Source organism: Aedes albopictus, chromosome 2, assembly GCF_035046485.1.
Source record: "Aedes albopictus strain Foshan chromosome 2, AalbF5, whole genome shotgun sequence".
Lineage (NCBI taxonomy): Eukaryota > Metazoa > Arthropoda > Insecta > Diptera > Culicidae > Aedes > Aedes albopictus.
In genome coordinates this window covers 285,800,762-285,821,756 of record NC_085137.1, presented here as the reverse complement: position 1 = coordinate 285,821,756, position 20,995 = coordinate 285,800,762, and the positions used below count along the sequence as shown (strand labels likewise).

The 20,995-nt window shown below is 41.9% G+C and overlaps 2 protein-coding genes across 2 annotated transcripts; both read left to right on the top strand.

The window, feature by feature from the left end:
- Nucleotides 1-3,229: 3,229 nt before the first annotated feature.
- LOC134286617 (uncharacterized protein K02A2.6-like) lies at nt 3,230-5,129 on the top strand. The gene is made up of 2 exons (XM_062848251.1): nt 3,230-3,241; nt 3,399-5,129. The coding sequence occupies exons 1-2, from the start codon at nt 3,230-3,232 to the stop codon at nt 5,127-5,129; spliced, it is 1,743 nt and encodes a 580-aa protein (XP_062704235.1).
- Nucleotides 5,130-5,943: 814 nt separating this feature from the next.
- On the top strand, nt 5,944-6,822 carry LOC134286616 (uncharacterized protein K02A2.6-like). Its single transcript, XM_062848250.1, has one exon. The coding sequence runs from the start codon at nt 5,944-5,946 to the stop codon at nt 6,820-6,822; it is 879 nt and encodes a 292-aa protein (XP_062704234.1).
- The last annotated feature ends 14,173 nt before the right edge of the window (nt 6,823-20,995 follow it).

Here is a 20,995-nt window from a genome sequence, read left to right as displayed (position 1 = left end):
CACAAATGATTGTACTGTAAGGTATGAGATACTCTAAGCTAATATTAAATGTAAGAATTTGTTGGATTTAGGAAAATCCCAATGACAACGCTTGTAACATATTCACTGTTCTTCGAAAGTCCTTCTTCTGTTTTTATCTTAATGCGAGGTATGCACTTGAAACGGAATCGCTCAAGTAATTTTCGTTCAGTGCATCATTTAATCGTGACCAGAATGGTCAAGAACTTTAACACAGCAAACCCCATTTGATTTGACGTTTGGTTTCAGCTCCGTACTAAGGGTCTGTGTCAATTGGCGAATTAAAAATAATTTTCACTTAAATTTGACAGTTCAACACTTAAACTTGACAGTTCTCCTAAGGAAATAATTATCGAACTGTCAAGTTTAAGTGAAAATTAATTTTAATTCGCAAATTGACACAGACCCTAAGATCCGGAATAAAGCGACGCTTTATTATTTCTTGAGCGATTCCTTGTCTGAATTTTTCACGCATTGAGATAGGTCAAGAAATTTCGTGCGATCTGCGTACTACCCATAAACAATGAAAATAAGTTTGCAGACGGCGGCATAAAATTTGGGAGAGTATCTTGTAGGCAGCGCTCAGTAGTGTGATCACGCGGTAGTTCCCGCAATCCAACTTGTCACTCTTTTTGTAGATGGACACACGAAACCTTCCTCCGGTAATACCCCAAGTAGCACCTGCAACTTAATTAGAAATGATCGTCGTTGCAAACAAGTTGCAAATGAGTTTTCATGAAACAATGAGTTATTAAAAAGTTATAATGTGATTCCGGATGTTTTCATTCGGATTCTGAATATTAAAAAATGTGAAACCTATATTAAAACCTATTAAAAACCTGTCGTTCATGCCACACTCAGTTATAACATGTTTGTAACTGCTAATGAGATCAATATAAACGTCATCGATAGTCGAAACTTGCGGAACCAATTTATAACTGAGATACATCTGCTTGTTGCAACCAATCTCAGTTACAACCAATTAAAAACCAAAACATTTATGTTGACTGTTATAATCTTGTTACACTTGGAACTAACTTAGAACATAACGAAGACTTTTGACAGGAGGGGCGCAAACTGCGAAAAGTATGGTAAAAAAAGTTTTGCGACCATAAATACTGCCAAAAAACCAAAACTGCTGCAGGTAAGTGTGAACAATCCATCCATTATAGATCTCTAAATCAATCTATGTATTAAACTTAGTACTTTTTGCTTGCAGTGAAACACACAACGAATGCTGGTCATCCGGTGATTAGAAAGAGTTCCTCCGAGGAGCACCATTTGCTGCATCTGGAAGCGGAGTAATCCGGTGGTCATCCCAGTGCTTATGTGACCCGGATGAAGCCGCTAGGTGACGTTCCGTCATCGATGACGATCATGAGATGTTGTATTTTCTGAACGCGTTAGGATGTGCATCAGCAGCAGCAAGAATTGCAACATCAGAAGTACAATACCAGCCAGAAGGCACCGCCAAGACCAACGGAGAAATGAGAACGGGTTTACCAGTTTATTTGAACATTCCGTCATACGGAAACTTTACCCACTATGAAAATGACGACGGGCTGGATGATGTGGCCAAGGCTGTGGCTTTGTTTGTATCGGTCAACTTTAATAACGCCACCCAACAAGACGACGCGGAACGACCGTAGCTTCGAGGCAAACGGGCTCAAAATCCTTTGAAATGATTGATCATCGGTTCATTGAAAACGGAACAATTCCCGAAGACTCGGCCGACCTGCATGTCGGTAATCGTTCTATTATTATTACAATAAAAATAATAAATTGCTTCTTTCCTTGATTTGAGTGTTATAATTTTTCCTTTGCCGTCTGCGAACTGCTCAAGTAATTTTGATGCGGAATCATTACTTGACCATTAATACTTGTCCTATCATTTTGCACAGTACGCAATGGAAACTGGGCCTAGGGTCAATCAGAAGAAAATGACTTAGTGTCGTATTTATATTATTAGGTTTAGATTTTTCTTAGAGTCTAAACACTCTGTTGTTTAGGTTAACCTTAATGCACATGAAAATTTACCATGTTATTTTATTTTAATCTATATATATATAAATGAGTTTGAAGTATCTTTGAGGCAACAAAACTCAAGAACGGGTGAACCGATCAGGATGGTTTATGCAGAGTTTGATTCGTATTCATGGTGGCTGTGTTTATATGCAAAAAAATTTACGAAAATCATCTGAAAAAGTAAGAAAAATGATGAAGTATTGACTTTGCATGAGCTGGGAAGAAAATCCACTCGATCGAAATTAAACCAATCTAGAGTGCGTTGCTTGAATTAGCTCAAAAGCTGTCAAACCACCACAAGATTGGCAAGACAAAGTTTGCCGGGACAGCTAGTTTAGCATAATTGTTGAAAATTTCAAATTAATTAATTTTCATACATTATATTTTGATTTATTTATTGAGGAAACCGTGCTTAAATAACTTCGATGTGGAGGATTTTCAATTTTAAATAGTATATTTTCAGCTTTCTATGAGAGCATTGAATAGGCTGCCAAAATGTACTCAGTAAAAGCAGCATGGCGTACATTTTCATCACAAATTGCATAAATTTGCACTCCCAACATGACATGTACACTAAGGGGCGTGAGAAATATGGAATCATAAGTGTAGTGTATTAGACAAGCCTACCTGACAAGCATTGATAAACCTTGATCTAAAGGGGTGTATACCTGATGTCATGAAACACCTTGGATGGTTTTGACAGATAGTTAGCCAGCGAGAGATACGAGCGGACGCATATTACAATTGGCGGCGAAGATAAATTGGAAACTGAAGGTAAATATGAGAAAACTTTTTCATGTCGGAAAAAGTTGGGGCACGAACGTTTTTCGCACTAAACCACACTTGCGGTGGAGTTTCAAGTGGAGGATTGGGCATGATCCAGCAGACGCGAGAATTGGGCTGAATTCTCCGTGACAAACTTTGTGAGAATGCGGGCGATTCTCTGGCGTAGGCGGAAGTCGGAAGGACTTCCCCTGTTAAATTAGCGAGAATTTTTAGAATTCTTCTGGGGGCAAAGTTTGGGAGAATGGAAGCATTCTCCAGGAGTAGGCGGAAATCCTTGGGATTTCCCGGAATGATCATGCATCCTGAAAATCGGAAGTATTCTGATTTAGGTGAAAACTGGGTTTCACGAAATAGGTTATGTGAAGACGAAGTAGTAGAGCAGTTGGCGTCATGAAGCTTCATGGCCAAACAAGTGAGGTTAGGTCGGTGTTTGTAGTCGCAGAAGTAGGCGATATTGATACGGTTTTGTTTACAAATCAGTGTTCTACTACTAAAACAGCCAGTTGATATTTGAACAGTACGAAATTGTTGATACTGAACGTCTTTGTATCTGTATTGTTGTATTTCAGATGGATGATTCGCGGGCTGTTCCAACTTTCCGGTGCGATAGAATCGAGGCCAGCAAGCTGGCTCGAGAATGGAAAGCGTGGAAGGAAGGATTAGAGTGCTATTTTGCGGCCTACGGCGTAACGGACCAAAAAGTTATGCGTGCAAAGATGTTGCACTTAGGTGGTTCGGCACTGCAGACGGTTTTCAAAAACCTGGAAGATCACGATCACGTCCCGCTGGTCACTTTGATTCCTCGATGGTATGATGCGGCGATCGAAAAACTTGACGCATTCTTCGAGCCAAGACATCAAAGTACTTCCGAACGAAAGAAGCTCCGGCAAATGAAGCAGAACCCCGGTGAGCGATTTGCAGATTTCGTCATCCGTCTGAAGCAGCAAGTGGCCGAGTGCGGGTTCGAAAAATATGGTGCAGAAATCGAGCAGGTTTTGAAATCCATTCATTTGACGGATGCCGTTGTCGAGGGGTGTTCTTCGAACGATGTGCGCAGGATGATATTGTTGAAGGATTTGTCGTTTGCGGACATCGAAGCTCTCGGAATTGCTCAAGAAGGCGTGGATCAGCAGTTGGTGGAGATAACGACCACCCAATCGGAACCTCCTTCAACGGGAAACGTTTACAGTGCCTCACAAAGTCGGGATCGGTTCGCTGCGGTAAAAACCACTTCAAGCAAGATGAGATTGACGAAGACATGCTTCAATTGCGGTCGACAAGGACATCTATCAAGTTCGTTGGCGTGCCCGGCACGTGGGAAGCAATGCCACAGCTGTAAAAGCTACGGGCATTTCGAGAAGCTGTGTCGCAAACGAAAGCCAGCACGTACAGAAGCATCGGAGAAGAAGCAGATTCGAGTGATCGAGAGTGTCAACCACGAAGCCATCGAAAAAGCGACCAAATGCGAAGAAACTGCGGCACCCGACAAGGTGTATTATGCCTTTTACTCGGGAAACGAATCCAACACACTTACCTGTATTGTCGGTGGTATTCCAACAGAGATGCTGGTGGATTCGGGCGCGGATGCCAATTTGATCAGCGAGACAGCGTGGATCAAAATGAAGGATAGTCAAGTTTCGGTGAAGTCGTCGACCAAAGGGAGTAACCGTGTACTGATGGCGTATGGCAGCAATAATCCGTTGACCATTCTGGGATCCTTCGTTGCTGACATTACCGCCGGAGTAAAGACCACTCAAGCTGAGTTCCTCGTTGTCAAGGGTGGGCAACGTTGCCTCCTTGGAGACCAGACAGCAAAACGACTGGGAGTTTTGCAGGTTGGCTTGCACATCAATCGTGTCGAGAGCCCTCTACAGCCGTTCAGTAAAATAAAAGGAATTGTGGCACATATTCGTATGGACCCTGATGCTAGTCCAATTTTCCAACCGATGCGCCGTATTCCGTTGCCGTTGGAGGAAGCAGTTGCGAACAAAATCAACGAACTATTGCAGCGTGACATCATCGAACATAAAACAGGCCCCACTAGCTGGGTGTCACCGCTGGTCGTCGTAGGGAAGGCAAACGGTGAGCCGCGATTATGCCTCGATCTTCGGCGGGTGAACGAAGCAGTCCTCCGTGAACATCATCCGATGCCGGTGGTGGAAGACTACATGGCGCGATTGGGAAGAGGAACAATTTGGAGTAAATTAGACATTCGCGAAGCGTTCCTGCAGATTGAGTTAGCGGAGGAATCCCGAGACGTTACGACCTTCATGACAAACCGTGGGCTGTTTCGCTTCTAAATCGTTGACTGAAACCGAACGACGTTACTGCCAAACCGAGAAGGAGGCGTTAGCTGTTGTTTGGAGTGTGGAAAGGTTCCAGTATTATCTTTTCGGCAGGCGATTCGATATTCTAACTGACTGTAAAGTTCTTGAACTCCTGTTTTCTAAGCGGTCAAAACCCTGTGCACGCATTGAACGGTGGGTTTTGCGATTGCAAACTTTCGATTATAATATCGTACACGTCCCAGGTAATGAAAACATTGCCGACACTTTTTCTCGCTTATCCGTCCAGGAGCCAAAGGCGTTCGACCCTTCTGAGGAAATATTTGTTCGAGAAGTGGTCATGCAGGCTGCAAACTGTACAGCACTGACTTGGAAGGAAATAGTACAAGCTTCAGAAGTAGACGATGAGATTCTTAAGGTGCTAGAAGTTTTGAAGGACAACGATGTGAAAAACTTGCCAATAGAGTACAGGGTAGTTGCGAATGAGTTATGTGATTTCCAGGGCGTATTACTTCGCGGCGATCGAATCGTCATACCCGTAAAATTGAGAGAGAAGGTTCTAAATACAGCTCATGAGGGTCATCCTGGTATTGTGATGATGAAAGGTCATCTGAGATCCAATGTGTGGTGGCCTAAGATGGATCAGGCAGTGGAAAGGTTCGTCAAACGTTGTAGAGGTTGCACTTTAGTTACTGCACCTGAACCCCCAGAGCCAATGAACCGTAGTCGTCTTCCTTCATCCCCCTGGCAAACACTAGCACTTGACTTCTTAGGGCCTCTGCCAGAAGGGCAACATCTGTTAGTCGTAGTTGATTGCTATAGTCGCTATATGGAGGTCGTTGAAATGCAAACAACAACCACGAAAGATGTTACACGAGAGTTGATGATCATGTTCAGTCGGTACGGGATTCCCTCTTTCTTGAAAGCTGACAATGCACCGCAGATAAGCTCGGAATGTGAAGAATTTCGGGAGTTCTGCTCAACTAATGGCATTAAGCTGCTGAATACCATCCCGTACTGGCCTCAATCCAACGGAGAGGTTGAACGCCAAAATCGCTCGATCTTGAAGCGATTACGCATTTCACAGGAGCTCGGAAAAGATTGGAGGAATGAACTACGACTGTACCTACTAACATATCATTCTTCGAAGCATCCAACCACGGGCAAAGCTCCAGGAGAGTTAATGTTTGGTCGCCAACTTAAAAGCAAGCTCCCAACAATTTCGAATTTTTTGGAAGATGATGGAGTTCGTGATAGAGATGCTGCCATCAAAGAAAAGGGGAAAGAGTACAGCGATAAAAGACGGCATGCTAAGGAAAGTGAGATACAGCTAGGTGATACCGTGCTCGCTAAACGGATGCGCAAGGCAAACAAATTGGATACGGATTTTGCTAACGAGGAGTTTGTTGTTAAGCGTAAAGAAGGAACGGATACTGTTATCCAGTCGAAGCTCACCGGTAAACAATACAGACGCAGCGCAGCTCATCTGAAAAGGATTGCAGAACCCGAACCCGTTCAAGATAATCCAGACGATGTTATGGATTCGCCAGATGTTCCAGATCCTAGGCCTACGATAACCCAGTGTGAAGCTGAACCTGAAGCAGAATCGCAAGACTCAACAGATCAGCCTACAACTTCACGCAGATCATCAGCAATGAAGCGAACGCGAAATGCACCGATGAAATATCAAGACTACGTGCCATATTGATGTTCATAGATTGAAGATGAAGACTATCGCAATAAAACCAAACTTTGTAAACTAATTTGCATTTTTATTTCAAAGGAGGGATTGTAGTGTATTAGACAAGCCTACCTGACAAGCATTGATAAACCTTGATCTAACACGCAGAAAAAAGCATGGTAAAATCAAACATATTTCAGGTAAACTCAAATAAATTGTCAATTTGTTCTGGCAACAAAAATAAAACTGTTTGGAGCAAATCGAACGTCACATTTGAAGCAAATTCAATCCATTTTTGAAACAAACATGTATCTTCTGACTGGTTATGTTAGAAACAAATATAAAATTTTTTGTTTTTTTGTGGCAGGTCGGCCCTACGGAAATATTTGTTTTCCAATCAAATTTACAGAATTATTTCCTTCTGTAGGAAAATCCACTTCCCGCGTGGCACTTTCAATGCCAACATCATGTAGATAACATACGCTCCCGAAATCAATGGGATTTCGTGGAAACTTTTGGTGAAACTTGCCTTTTTTGCAAGAGGAAATCTTGTTGGGTGATGCAGCTGGAACTTGAGAGTTTTGTTTATGTTCTCGACGGCGGAACGGGGGGCACTTCAATGGGTATTGGAGAAATCAATATGTAATTGAGTTTGTTTTAAAAATTAATATTTTAGTTTTAAATATTTTATCAGTTTACTGAATAAACATGAATATTTTTGTTTCAAACGAACGAAATTTGTCTCCGTGAAAGGGGTGTATACCTGATGTCATGAAACACCTTGGATGGTTTTGACAGATAGTTAGCCAGCGAGAGATACGAGCGGACGCATATTACAATAAGGCATACTTTCACATTAAATCAGAAGCCGCATACAAATTTAACATTCTTTTTCAGTCCGAATTTCAATATATTTGTGCACTTAAATATTGAGTACAGAAACGAAGCCACTGATGCAACGATGCATGGTCACTAGCAATGACGAATGCGATGACTAGTTGATGAGTTATCGAATCGGTTACCAATTTTTAAGTTGACTGTCAGTTGTATCTCAGTTATAAAATGATTGCAAACTAGAACCGCTCATAACACGAACAGATGTTTTATATTGACTCCACCTCTTGCGCTTTTATCGTTGCAATTCAGTCGTTATTAAGACGGTTGGTTCAAACGGCATAACTTTCAATATAGTTGTAAACAAATTATAGAAACTTGTTAATGCCCTCGTGTGTTGCTTGGGACTTCCTTCTCCTTCTCCTGAGTTCTGCCTGCTCCGCGCCAGTCTGTAACGTGCCTCATTCGCTCTCGTACGGTGTTGCAGCATTCTCGCCCATGCTGCATTCTTCTCGTTTTTCAACTGTTCACATTCGCCGTCGCACCAGTCGTTTCTGTGATTCGGAGTCGCGAAGCCTATGTTTGCTCTAACTGCGCGTAGAACGCATCTTCCTCGTCATTGGGTCTCCCTTCGTGTGGGCAGTGGACGTTGATGATGCTGTAGTTGAAGAAACGGTTCTTAACTCTCAACATGCACATCCTTGCGTTGATCGGCTGCCACCCGATCACACGTTGTCGCATCTTTCCCAACACAAATCCTGTTCCCAGTTCATTGGTGGTGCCACAGCTTTGGTAGAAGGTAGCCACTCGATGCCCGCTTTTCCACACTTTCTGTCCAGTCCAACAAAGTTCCTGCAACGCCACGATGTCAAAGTTGCGGGGATGTAGTTCGTCTTAAATTATCCTGTCACATCCTGCGAAACCTAGTGACTTGCAATTCCATGTTCCAAGTTTCCAATCGTAGTCCTCTTATTTCGTCGCGTGGGTCTTTGCCGATTATATCTAGTCGTATTTTCTCCTATGTTATTCGCAATGGGGATTTTTACGGGTGGCTTATTGGGCCCATGATTGGGCCTACGCCAACACTCCTATCTCGCCACAGGGCCATCGTGCCAGGTCTGTTTAACGTCCCAACCAACACTGGGACGACCACGCTGATGGGGCTACCACCTTGGATCTAGCTGGGCGTGGTGCAGCGTTTCTTACTCAGCCGCTGGAACAGAAGCTGTTTGAGCCGCAGACGCTCGGATCGTATTGTGTTTCCAGTTCAAAACCGAATTAGCGACATTTTTTCTTTTACCTCCGCTGCTTTTGCCTTGCGTAACGCAAGTTGCGTTATACACTATGTCGGAAGTGGGGCGCTGTATAGAATACCAGGTGTACAATATTTACAGCGCCCCACTTCCGACATTGTGTTTAACGCAAGGCAAAAGCAGCGCAAGTAAAAGAAAAATGTCGCTAATTCGGTTTTGAACTGGAAACATAATACCTCCTCAATCTAGCTGAAGTCAGAAGGACAACAGTTCCCAGGCTGCACTACCAGCTAAGCACACAACTCTTAGCTGGCGGTCGTTGTCCTCGCTTGACCCGTGGAAGCATGAGGTAGGAATTTGCGAGGACCAGAGCTATGTTGGACGCTCTCCTTTTCGACTCACCGTTTTGCAGCCCAGGGCACTATCAAAGTTACCCTCAAATTAAAATGTGATTCTTGCTCATATGAAAAATTAAAAGTCGTCAAAAACATTTATCGAATGTTTTAATTGCAATCGATAACAGGTACCCCAGTACTTGCTTTAAAAATATAAAACTAAGGAAAATACTGTTGCATGAGAAATTATTGAGGAAATTTGCTGAAAAACTATTAAAGATTCCCCGTTTTACTGTATCAAATTGAAGCAGTGATTTGTGAAACTATATTTTTGCGTCGATGTTTTTAATTTTACATACCTAGTATTAAGTATGGAAAAAGCTAGTTTTTCAATAAGAAATCTAGCGAAACGTCATGTTAATCTCTAAAAATAGATGGCTCCATCTGACGGGCGACACAAGAAAAAATAGTTTTTCTAAGCCGAATTATAAAAAAATAATCGAAAAAAGACTAAAAAACGGTAAATCCCAAGTAAATCCATATAAGCTTGGTTTGCTCCAAAGGCTTGGTTGCTTGCAGGCTACACTTTGCCATACAACCTTGCATCACAGACAAACAGACGTAACACTCTGATAATTCACATCGTACACCGATTTAACGGTCTTTTTCAAAATTTGATAGTTGGCCAACTGCCCAACCGTGGCGCTCGCATCGTTTTTGTTCGAGTTTGACGTTTGCTCACTACCGCCACCTAGTTGGTGGTCGGCCAAACATAGGCCTTTTAGCATTGGGCGAATATGTTTTCGTGACTATGATTTGAATCGAAAAATGTTCGAAGTGTTACGTCTGTTTGTCTGTGCTTGCATCCTTCAGAAAAAAGTATGGGTCACTTGTCGAGCTTCATCTGCAGTCCCATGGGGACAGAGCGCTTTGGATGTCAGTGATGTCATCATATTGGTTTCGTAGATGTTCAAGCGTTTTCCCTACAATTCATGCATTGAAGTCGGAAGCACAGACAAACAGACGTGTCACTTGGAAGAAAATGCGATAAAAATCATCGTCACGAAAACATAATCGCCCAATACTAATTATGCTGTGGTATGCAAATCTACTGAGTAGACGGCGGTAGTGAGCAAACGTCAAACAGGAGCAAAAACGATGCGAGCACCATGAGTGAGCGATTTGCGAACTACTACTTCTTCTTCTTCTTCTTCTTTGTGGCTCGACGTTCGCACTGGAACTTGGCCTGCCTCTCTTCAACTTAATGTTCTTAGAGCACTTCCACAGTTATTAATTAAAGGACTTTCTTTGCCTGCCATTGCATGGAGTTTGTACATTGTGTGGCAAGTACAATGATACACTATGCCCAGCGAGTCGAGGAAAGTTTCCCGACTGGAACGGGAATCGAACCCGCCGTCTCCGAATTGGCGATCCATAGCCTTTACCACTAGTCTAACTGGAGACCCGCCAGTTAGCGAACTACGGAATATTTGAAAAATCCGTTAAAAAGTGAAACGATGGGAAGTGAGTAGAGTGAGACGTCTGTTTGTCTGTGTCGGAAGTCTTCCGTTCCACCCATATTGTGTGAGATTCTTGTGTGTACCTACAATACAGCGCGGCACTTCCGACATTGTGTTTAACGCAAGGCAAAAGCAGCAGAAGTAAAAGAAAAAATGTCGCTAATTCGATTTTGAACTGAACATATAATAATAGGAAAATACCCGGATAAATTCTTTTATAAAATTCTTGGAGGATTTTCTAAATGTATTCTTGGAGAAATCTGCGAATGAATTTCTTAATAAAATTCTGTATATCTGGAGAAACGCATAGGTAGGCGCTTGGGTAGGCGTCTGAAAAGATCCCTAGAAATAAACTCTTGAGATGTTTCTATAGGATTTCGGTAGAAATTTCTAGGAAATATGTCTGATTATATTTTTCCAAGCGTCCGTGGGAAATTATCGGAGTTATCCTTAAAGGAAATGGCGAATATATTTATGGAGGAAATTCCGAAGGAATCTCTGTATAAACTCCTGCTAGAATCTCTGCAGGATTTTCTGGACGAATCTCTGAAGAAATTCTTGGGGACATGCATATGGGGATTTTTAATGCAATCCCTAGAGCAATTCCAAAACAAATCTCTGGTGGATTTCCTGGGAAAATACTTGAACGAATCGCTGAAAGCCTTTCTGAAGGAATCCGTAGATGATTTTCTGAAAGAATTCTCGTACGTATTTCTGAAAAAAAAACCATTGAAAGATTTTTTGAGAAAACCCATTTAAGTTTTTTTCGTTTTTTTAGAAGAATTTTTTAAGTCATTTCTGCACTCAGCGAAAAAAACTAGCGAAATTCATCGAAATACCTTATGAAAATTTGCTATAACTAATTCTTATGGATGGCATAAGAATACCTTATGAAAATTGATCGTGCTTGCTATGAAAAATTTCATAAGATAGACTTATGAAAAGAACAAAAAAATCTCAAAATGAAGCAGCTCCTTGTCGTGACCCAGCGGACAATCCCGAAGTCCGCGGAATTAGGGATTCAGAAGGCACGCGTCCAAAAAGGATAAAACTATTTTTTTCGTTTTTTAAATTTTATTTTTTACGTCTATCTCCTACAATTTCTGTCACAAAACTGCCTCTGAACAAAATCATAGCCTACTCACTATTCTAATTATCCTGATAACCTATTTACATTACCAAACAAGAAATGTTTGGCATTCCTGGCTATTATTCTCATTCTCTACATTGCCTCCCTTGTCTACTCTTAACCCTATTATTTACAATATTTTTTTTTAAATACAAAATTGTGATTTTCCACATTTTCTTCCATGTTTTTAATTCTCCCAGCAGCAAGAAATGGTGGTCCATGACGAATTCTTTATGTTATCTCTGTCATCAGTTTCTGCACTGAAAAAAAAATATCATGTTAATAAACATTTAATTTGCAAAATAAATAACAGAAAACAATGATTAAAACGATGTTCATACATATCGTATTCATATACTTATCACAATGACAACATGCTTCGATATGCAGCATTCTTGAAGGAAGTATTGATTGTTTCTGCGGTGATTTCATGCTTCTTCTTTGTGTACTTGAATGAAGGCTGTTATTTGCTGCTGAAAATCAAGCTCGGTTTTGTCGCTGTTCAACCTGGTGTCCTGCTCAGTTCCGCTCCTGTTCATATGGTATTGATCTGTTAGTCTCTTTTTTGTGTGCCAGCCGCCAGGATTGTTGAGACCAAGATGCGATTTACCAACCAACTCAGAGATTCAATGCGTCTTTAGCTGAGGCCAGTATTCTAGTATTCAACCAACGCAGAGGTTTTTGTATGAATCCGTTATTGAGTCCAGAATGCGACTTATCAACCAACTCAGAGGTTTTAAATGCATCCTTTATTGAGGCCAGGATTCTACTAATGAACCAACTCAGAGGTCATTTTATGAATCCGTTATTGAGTCCAAGATGCAACTTACTAACCAACTCAGAGGTTTTCAATGCATCCTTTATTGAGGCCAGGATTCTAATAATCAACCAACTCAGAGGTTGTTCTATGAATCCGTTATTGAGTCCACTATGCGACTTACCAACCCGCTCAGAGGTTTTCGCATTTCATAGAAGCCAGGATTGAACTTATCAACCAACACAGAGGTTGAGTTCAAGAAGTGACATACTAACCAACTCAGAGGTTATTCTATGAATTCGTTTATTGCGTTCAAGTTGTAACCAAAATACCTAGTGCAACCAACTCAGAGGTTTTCAATGCATCATTCATTGAGGCCAAGATTCTACTAATCAACCAACTCAGAGGTTTTCTTTTATGAATCCGTTGTTCAATCTATGGAACGAGTTACCCACAGACTTTAACAAGTCGCTACAATTTCAATGCAAGAGTTTTGAATGCTATACTTGATCGAATCAATCGTCTAATTTACTACAGAAATGCAAAATAAAAAAATAGGCCTCACGCGGAACGTTTTTTAAATGGTTTCAATACGTAACGGAAAAAATCTATTATGTACCTCGTAGAATACACCAGCCCCTCGAATTTATTTAGAATATAAACCTAAATATGAATAGACTTCGCACTCAGCAGCATTTGTTTTATTGCGAATAATTATTGCTCAAAATTTGAACCTATTTTCAAATCTGCTAACACATCCTTCACAAATAATGCATTTGATAAGTACAATCAACAATTTTGTGAATACATAACACAGTTTTGGTGGTCGTGATTTAGTTTTTTTTCTAATACATACTTGAAAAACTTGTACACAAATCTAGCACAGTGTGGTCCGAAATGGCCAACATTGAAATGGATGAACATAAATTAAAGTGCTTATAGAACACTACGCAGACAAGCAGTTTTTATTGGTGACGTTACGTTAAAAGTTCAGTTTTTACACGCTCCAATTAAAGTGTCTCGAGCATACCAAAGTGGCGAATCCTGGTCGTTTTGACAGGTCTCCTGCTCGATTGGAACTATGGGGATGACAGCAAATCGGCTGTTCCAATTTTGACGTTTCTCCTCTTTGTTATTCCAGACTCGTTAGCTCCAATCACATGCCAACGATACGAAGAAATTAGTAGGAACATCTTTAGAAAGGGCGATTCTGTTGCTTATTTTCTGGGCAAAATGAGAGCTGTCGAGATAGAGAGTATCTACGAGGAAATGTATGCGAAAACTCATTCAAGCGTTCAAGAAGTTGCTGCCGGTTCTATTGATCAGGTTAGAAGAATTTCTCAGAATTCACCAAGAGCACTATCCCGTGCGCAACGATCGCAGTCAGAAGAGTCCAGCATGCGGTATCGTTCAGGAATGCAAAGTTCTCAAGCAAAGTAATATTTTCTAATTCGATTCGATTCAGCGAATGATTCAGCGATTCAGCGAATGATTTTCAACATTTATGTTCATACTTATCACATTAAGCTGGTTCTTGTCCTGTCCTGTATACTTGTCCTGTATACTTCATCCAGCTTTTGAAAAGCAAGTCACCTGGTAACATCTCAGAACCGTCGATGTGTAGGCAGCTGTTTCCCAACAGGACATCTCTTGATAGGCCTGATCGATACTCGTTGCGGTACCTCCTCTCAACAGTTGAATTCCAGGTTTCTTCCAGAAGCTTCAAATTCTCCTTCTTTTGTCGCGGGAGCTTTTGCGCCATGTCGTGACCCAGCGGACAATCCCGAAGTCCGCGGAATTAGGGATTCAGAAGGCACGCGTCCAAAAAGGATAAAACTATTTTTTTCGTTTTTTAAATTTTATTTTTTACGTCTATCTCCTACAATTTCTGTCACAAAACTGCCTCTGAACAAAATCATAGCCTACTCACTATTCTAATTATCCTGATAACCTATTTACACAGACAAACAGACGTAACACTCTGATAATTCACATCGTACACCGATTTAACGGTCTTTTTCAAAATTTGATAGTTGGCCAACTGCCCAACCGTGGCGCTCGCATCGTTTTTGTTCGAGTTTGACGTTTGCTCACTACCGCCACCTAGTTGGTGGTCGGCCAAACATAGGCCTTTTAGCATTGGGCGAATATGTTTTCGTGACTATGATTTGAATCGAAAAATGTTCGAAGTGTTACGTCTGTTTGTCTGTGCTATTTACATTACCAAACAAGAAATGTTTGGCATTCCTGGCTATTATTCTCATTCTCTACACTCCTGTGTCCGCAAAATCGTTAAATTTTGTACAGCAATCTAGCTAGGTTTACTAGTGACCTTGGTGTCGTATTCCAGCATTTCGAAGCTGAATACGGTGTGAAACGCGATAACGAAACAACTTAGAGAAAATTTATCACTGCAAAATAAAACGCGACTGCACTTGGCAAACTTCGATCACTGAAATGGCTACCGTCTACCTTGATGTTCTTTTCCTCGTCCCGAAAGCTCTCTTTCTTTTCCGGTCCTGTTTTTGCGTTTCATCGCAGCGTTCGAGTTTTTCCGTTTCGTTTCACCTCATCTTTTTAAGCTATAAATAATCAAACTTTGTTTTCAGTGTACTTTGCTATAATTGAAAGCTTTCGCTTCAAAGCGTTCGGAACTTTTCGCTTGAAATATTTCATCAGCAGCTGTCAAGCGAATTACTGTTCAGTGGATTTTTGTTTATTTATTTTTGCACTTTTCTGCTAGCTACTCGTCGAGTAGTCAAAACGAGCGAAGGAACAGTTACATCGCTGGATTGTTTACCTACGTAAGTATTTTTACTGCCGTCGCTGCGTGATGCCTGAATAACGGTGCAGGCTTTATTTACTACATTACCCTTCTTCTCTACTCTGCGTGTGTGAACGTTTGTGCAGAACAAGAAACGAAGTAAAATAACAGATCCGAGCAGTCCGTTTTTTTTTTTTTTGGCATATGGTCCACTGCACGAATTGATTCTGGCCTGCTTACCCTCACACGAAATTTGACGTTTGAGCGGTGTCGGCACCTCTCAAACGTCAAATTTCGTGTGAGAGTAAGCAGGCCAGAATAAATTCGTGCAGTGGACCATATGAATGAAAACAAACTAATTTTTTTTTTTTTTAATTCAAGTATACATTTATTAGTGGGGGCAGCAAAACAACTCCGCAGTGTTCATTGATTAATAATTCACATTTCTTCTACATTTTAGGGTCGCGCATCCTCACCAAAAAAGACGATACACGTACTGATCGTCGAATCGTCTTGGTCGTTTGATCGCATTCCTTTGCCGGAGGTTCCTATTTACTGATGACTCAGCCGACCCTTTTACGTCAAGATCTCCAGGGAAAGTTGCCCGACCGCTCTGATCAAGTGCTTGTCCATCGTCGCATTCTTCGGAAATTTGTCCGTCTGCAGTTTTATCGCGCACATCAACAGGAACCTCGTCGCATAACGAAGAGTCGTCGGCTACCCAATTCTCCGGAGCTTTTCTTACTTCCCGGACATTGCGACTATATTGAATTCCTGCTTTACTCATAACTACCACTTTTGCCCCATCTCGAGCGACAACGGTATACCGCTCTGCCGAAAATGTGGGGTCGACCTTGCTTTTCTTGGATTGTGCTAGCAAAACAATGTCACCAACCTGGATGTTAGACGGTTTGGCTCCCCGGATGGTATCAGCATACGTTTTACTGGCAAGTTTTGCTTCAGCATCTTTCTCTCGCCAATCGGAATGGTCGTCGTTTCGGTCGTCGTCATCTCTCGTTGGCGTCCACAAGCAAGGGAAAGTTCCGCGATATCTCCATCCAACCATCATCTCGAATGGAGTAACTCCAACTCTAGAGTGAGGAACCAACGTGTTGTGCCGGTGAACATATCTTTGCAGCGAAGTTCTCCAGTTGGTGCCATCTAGTCTAGAAGCCGCCAGTGCCTTTATTATACCTTGATTCTGTCTTTCGACAGAACCATTGGATTGAGGGCTCAATGGTATCGACTTGCGTACTTCAACGCCCTTATTTTGCCAGAACTGAATGAATTCTGCACTCTGAAAGGGCGGACCATTGTCACTCTGCAGTATGACGGGACACCCCCATATCTGGAACACTTCACAAAGCGCACGGTTAGTGCTGCTAGCATCGATTCCCTTCATCTCTACTACACACAAATACCGTGAGTAGGTGTCAACGACAACCAAAAGCTCTCCGGATCCGTAGTTAGGGACCGATAAAAAATCAACTTGAAGGATTTCCCAGGGTCCACCGGGTAGATCTCTGCTGACTAGAGGTAAGGGTGGGTTCCTCTTCGATAACTGTGCACATGTTTCGCAGCCTTTTATGAACCTTGACACCTCCGCTGACATACGAGGCCACCAGAAGAACAGGCGCATGATTCGTTTGGTGGCAACCTCTCCGACATGCCCTTCATGCGCCAAACGTAGCGCTTCGTTCCGTAGAGAAACAGGGAGAACCGTCCTATCATCCTTGAACAGCAGGGAACCGAGAGTGTGCAAATTCTTCCTCTGGGCTTCGTATGCACGGAGCTCCGGTGGCCATTTATTCGACACAACGGCTTCTCTTACCATCTCTAACTCACCATCTTCCTGCGATGCGATTTCAATGTCGTTCCAGGTCATTTGCATACAGCCGGCATCCAACGCATACAAGTAATGATTTTCCTCATCTTCGTCGAACGGCTTGTCTTGCTGTGAAGCCGGGATTAGCCTGGATAAGGCATCTGCAATGTTCTGACAGCCTGGAACACGCTCGATTGTAAAGTCATATGCCTGTAGCCGAAGCGCCCAGCTCTCTGCTCTCGATACAGCTCGCTTGCCCAACCTGTGGTTCGTATTAAAGATAAACTGATTTGCTTCAGCATCCGTACGTACCACAAAGCTTTTGGCCAGCAGGTAGAACGAAAACTTCTCTACCCCCCACACGACAGCCAAAGCTTCTTTTTGCGTCTGAGGATATTTTTGTTCAGGTGCGGTCAAAACTTTAGAAGCGCAAGCAATTATCCGTGGAGTTCCTTCAGCATTAAATTAAGCCAATACTGCTCCCAATCCTATAGGGGAAGCGTCCACGAATAGTTCCGTTCGATCATCGGCGTTGAAATATCCAAGACGTTCAATGGAAGCTAACGCTTCTTCCTTGAAGTAATTGAACTCAGCTTCCTCGCTTTCGGTCCAATAGAACGAGTCAGAACATGCTAGGCTGCGAAGGTATTGCGTTTTTGTTGCGCGGTGGGGTACGAATTTGTCGATAAAAGTTATTAAACCCAGGAAACTCTTTACTTCGGAGCATGTCGTAGGCCTTCGGAAATTCTTGATTGCTTCCGTCTTCTGTTCGCTGATTTTCCATCCATCGGGAGTTAATGTGAATCCCAGGAACTCTGCTGACTGTGTCCCAAAGGTACATTTGTTGTCGTTTAGCTTCACATTGTGGTTTTCTAGCCGTGCGAGTACGGCTGCTAGATTTTCGTCATGTTCAGCCTTGGTTCTTCCGAAGACCAGTACATCATCTAGGTAGTTTTTACAGCCTTTACAGCCAGCCAATACCTTGCGTTGTAAAGCCTCTTGAAATAGATCTGGCGCATTGCACAGACCAAAAGGCAATCTCACGCAGCGGAACATTCCGAATTCCGTATAGAAGTTTGTGAGATGTCTGGATTCTTCGTCGAGCTCCATGTGAAAAAATGCGTTCGACAAATCGATTGTCGAAAACCATTTCGCACCGTTCAACTCAGCCAGGATCTTTTCAAGAGTAGGCATCGCGAATGGAGTACGGTATATATATCGATTAGGCCCTCTAAGATCTACCACTAGGCGGATATCATCTTTCCCTTTTGGGACCACTAGCATAGACGAGCAAAATGAAGTGTCCATGCCGTCTACGATGCGTTCGATTATATTTGCCGAAACTAAGCCTTCCAGCCTTTCCTCGACCAATGGCCTCACGGCTAATGGTATATTCAAGAGTAGGCATCGCGAATGGAGTACGGTATATATATCGATTAGGCCCTCTAAGATCTACCACTAGGCGGATATCATCTTTCCCTTTTGGGACCACTAGCATAGACGAGCAAAATGAAGTGTCCATGCCGTCTACGATGCGTTCGATTATATTTGCCGAAACTAAGCCTTCCAGCCTTTCCTCGACCAATGGCCTCACGGCTAATGGTATATTCGAAAATATGTTTCGGCACGGAGGCTTCGATTGGTCGTAGAAAATCTTCACAGGAGGAAGGTTGAACTTGGGGAAAATTTTGTTCAGTTCCACCGCAGCTATTTCTCCAGCACATCGAACTGATTCGTAAGGATATTGTGACGACTGAACGGGTACCTTCAAGCCAATCATTAGTACGCTATATCGAGAAGCAGTTGGCCGACTGAGTAGAGCTCGACTTTCTCTGACGACGTAGAACTTCTCTAGCAAGGTGGGTCTGTTTTCCGTGATGAAAAGATACGCCTCGAATGTTGCCAGAACCTCGATAGCCTTTTCTGTAGCATATGCTTTGAGGAAGTGGTCTGCCGAGTCTTGGACGTTGAATACCTCCTTGTTGGATTCAGGGTTTTCGATGAGTTGCTGGAACATACCTTCGGTGAACGTGTTAACTTGAGCTCCCGAATCAATCAGGAAGACACATTCCATTCCCGCTACTTTTGCTGTTATGTATCCGTCGTCAAAATGGTTCAACGCCGTTTTCCGTCGTACAATCAGACCGCTTGCTCGTGGATCCGTACCAACACCACCACCTGGTATCGATACGCGCATGCAATCCTGTTAATAATAAAAATTATCAACTAAGCATTGAAATGACGCATTGTTTAAAATATACCGCTTTCCTTCTTTTTTTTTTTACGGCTTGTACTTTCCTTTAATGGGAACTGTTAGGCTGTGACCATAGTGGGTAAGGTGAGATGCGATCGGATGCGATAAGTTATGAGATGAGAAGAGGGAAGTTTGATAGGCCATAGTGCATGAGGTTTTCAATGAGGGTGCGCATGTTGTTTTCACATCCTTTTTCGCCTATTTCGTGCGCATCAACGACTCGCGTGATTTGATCGATGAAGTCGCTTGTATGTTGAAGCGCTTCTTTGGATGTGGGTAGTGAAATGATTGTTTCATCTGTAAGAGCGGAAAGATAAAATACACCTGCTTTTTGTTTTGCGCGGGCAGTTTTTTTCTTTGCTAGGGTAAGAAATCAAACTTTGAACTAGTCAAATTGTAATCTTAATTTGAACCATTTCGAAATTCATTAAAACGACGTTTTTTTTAAGCAAAAATTGTCCCGAAAAAGATGGTAAACAGCTTTCCGTAATATAACCTGATAACATGGACTTTAAAAGCATTGAAAAATGCGTTTTTGTCATGGAAAACAGGCAATTGAAAAATCACTGTGATTCCACCCATTTTCCCCCAGAGAAAGCACATTTTCGGTGCACTCGTACAGCTCATGCATTGTATCACACGCAACAAGTGAACACGTCAAATGAAAGCTTATTTATCGTAGAATCGACCAACCGAATAATATTCCGCATTATTTGTCATAAAATTATCAAATTTAAGTAATTCTTACTTGGAGAATCTTATCTTGAATTGAACCATTTGAAATCTAGATTTGAACTAGTGAATGGGGGAGAGCTTCCAGTGTTGGCCTGCAGACTGCGCTAGTGGCTGCTTTGTTTACTCTTGGGCGATGGAAAATTCCAAATTTAGTTTTCGAATTCCTGAAGGATTCCGAACATTCTGAGCTGAAATTCCACTGCCTAATGAAAAAGAGTTATGAGAATTAGCAGATCCATGTGATTTTTAGTTGTTTAGTATGAAATTGGCTGTTGCGGGAATTGCTCGAGCTGCTGCCGCCACTAGTTCAAATCTAGATTAAAATTGGTTCAAATTATGATTACGATGGTTCAAATTAAGATTAAAATCACTATTGACAAATAATTGAATTTCTCAATGAAATTTGGTGCAAATGTTAACTTTTTGCCACTTTACGGAAAGCTAATACCCGTGGCTTTCATATGCGTGAGACCTTACCGTAGTAAATTATTTCCATGTGGATGAAAACATCGATCAAAAGTGCCGCTGCTTCAGAAAGCCGCAATTTGGTTCAATTCATGATTACCTACCCTATAACTTAGTCAGTTTTGATCCTGTTGCAATAGCAAAAACCGACCAGTTCAAAAAACAAATCTGGTGTAACTGTACAAGATTGAGATTATTGAATTAATTATTTGATAAAAGAATGTATAAAATATAATTATATCCGCGTGAGGGATGTCTTTATGTATACACATATTTTTACTTTTCGGACTGAGCTATCTGAGTGTTGTTTTCAAATTAAATCAATATGA

Coding starts and splice junctions, on each gene's coding strand:
- LOC134286616 (XM_062848250.1), top strand. CDS start 5,944: ATGGAGGTCGTTGAAATGCAAACAACAACCACGAAAGATGTTACACGA.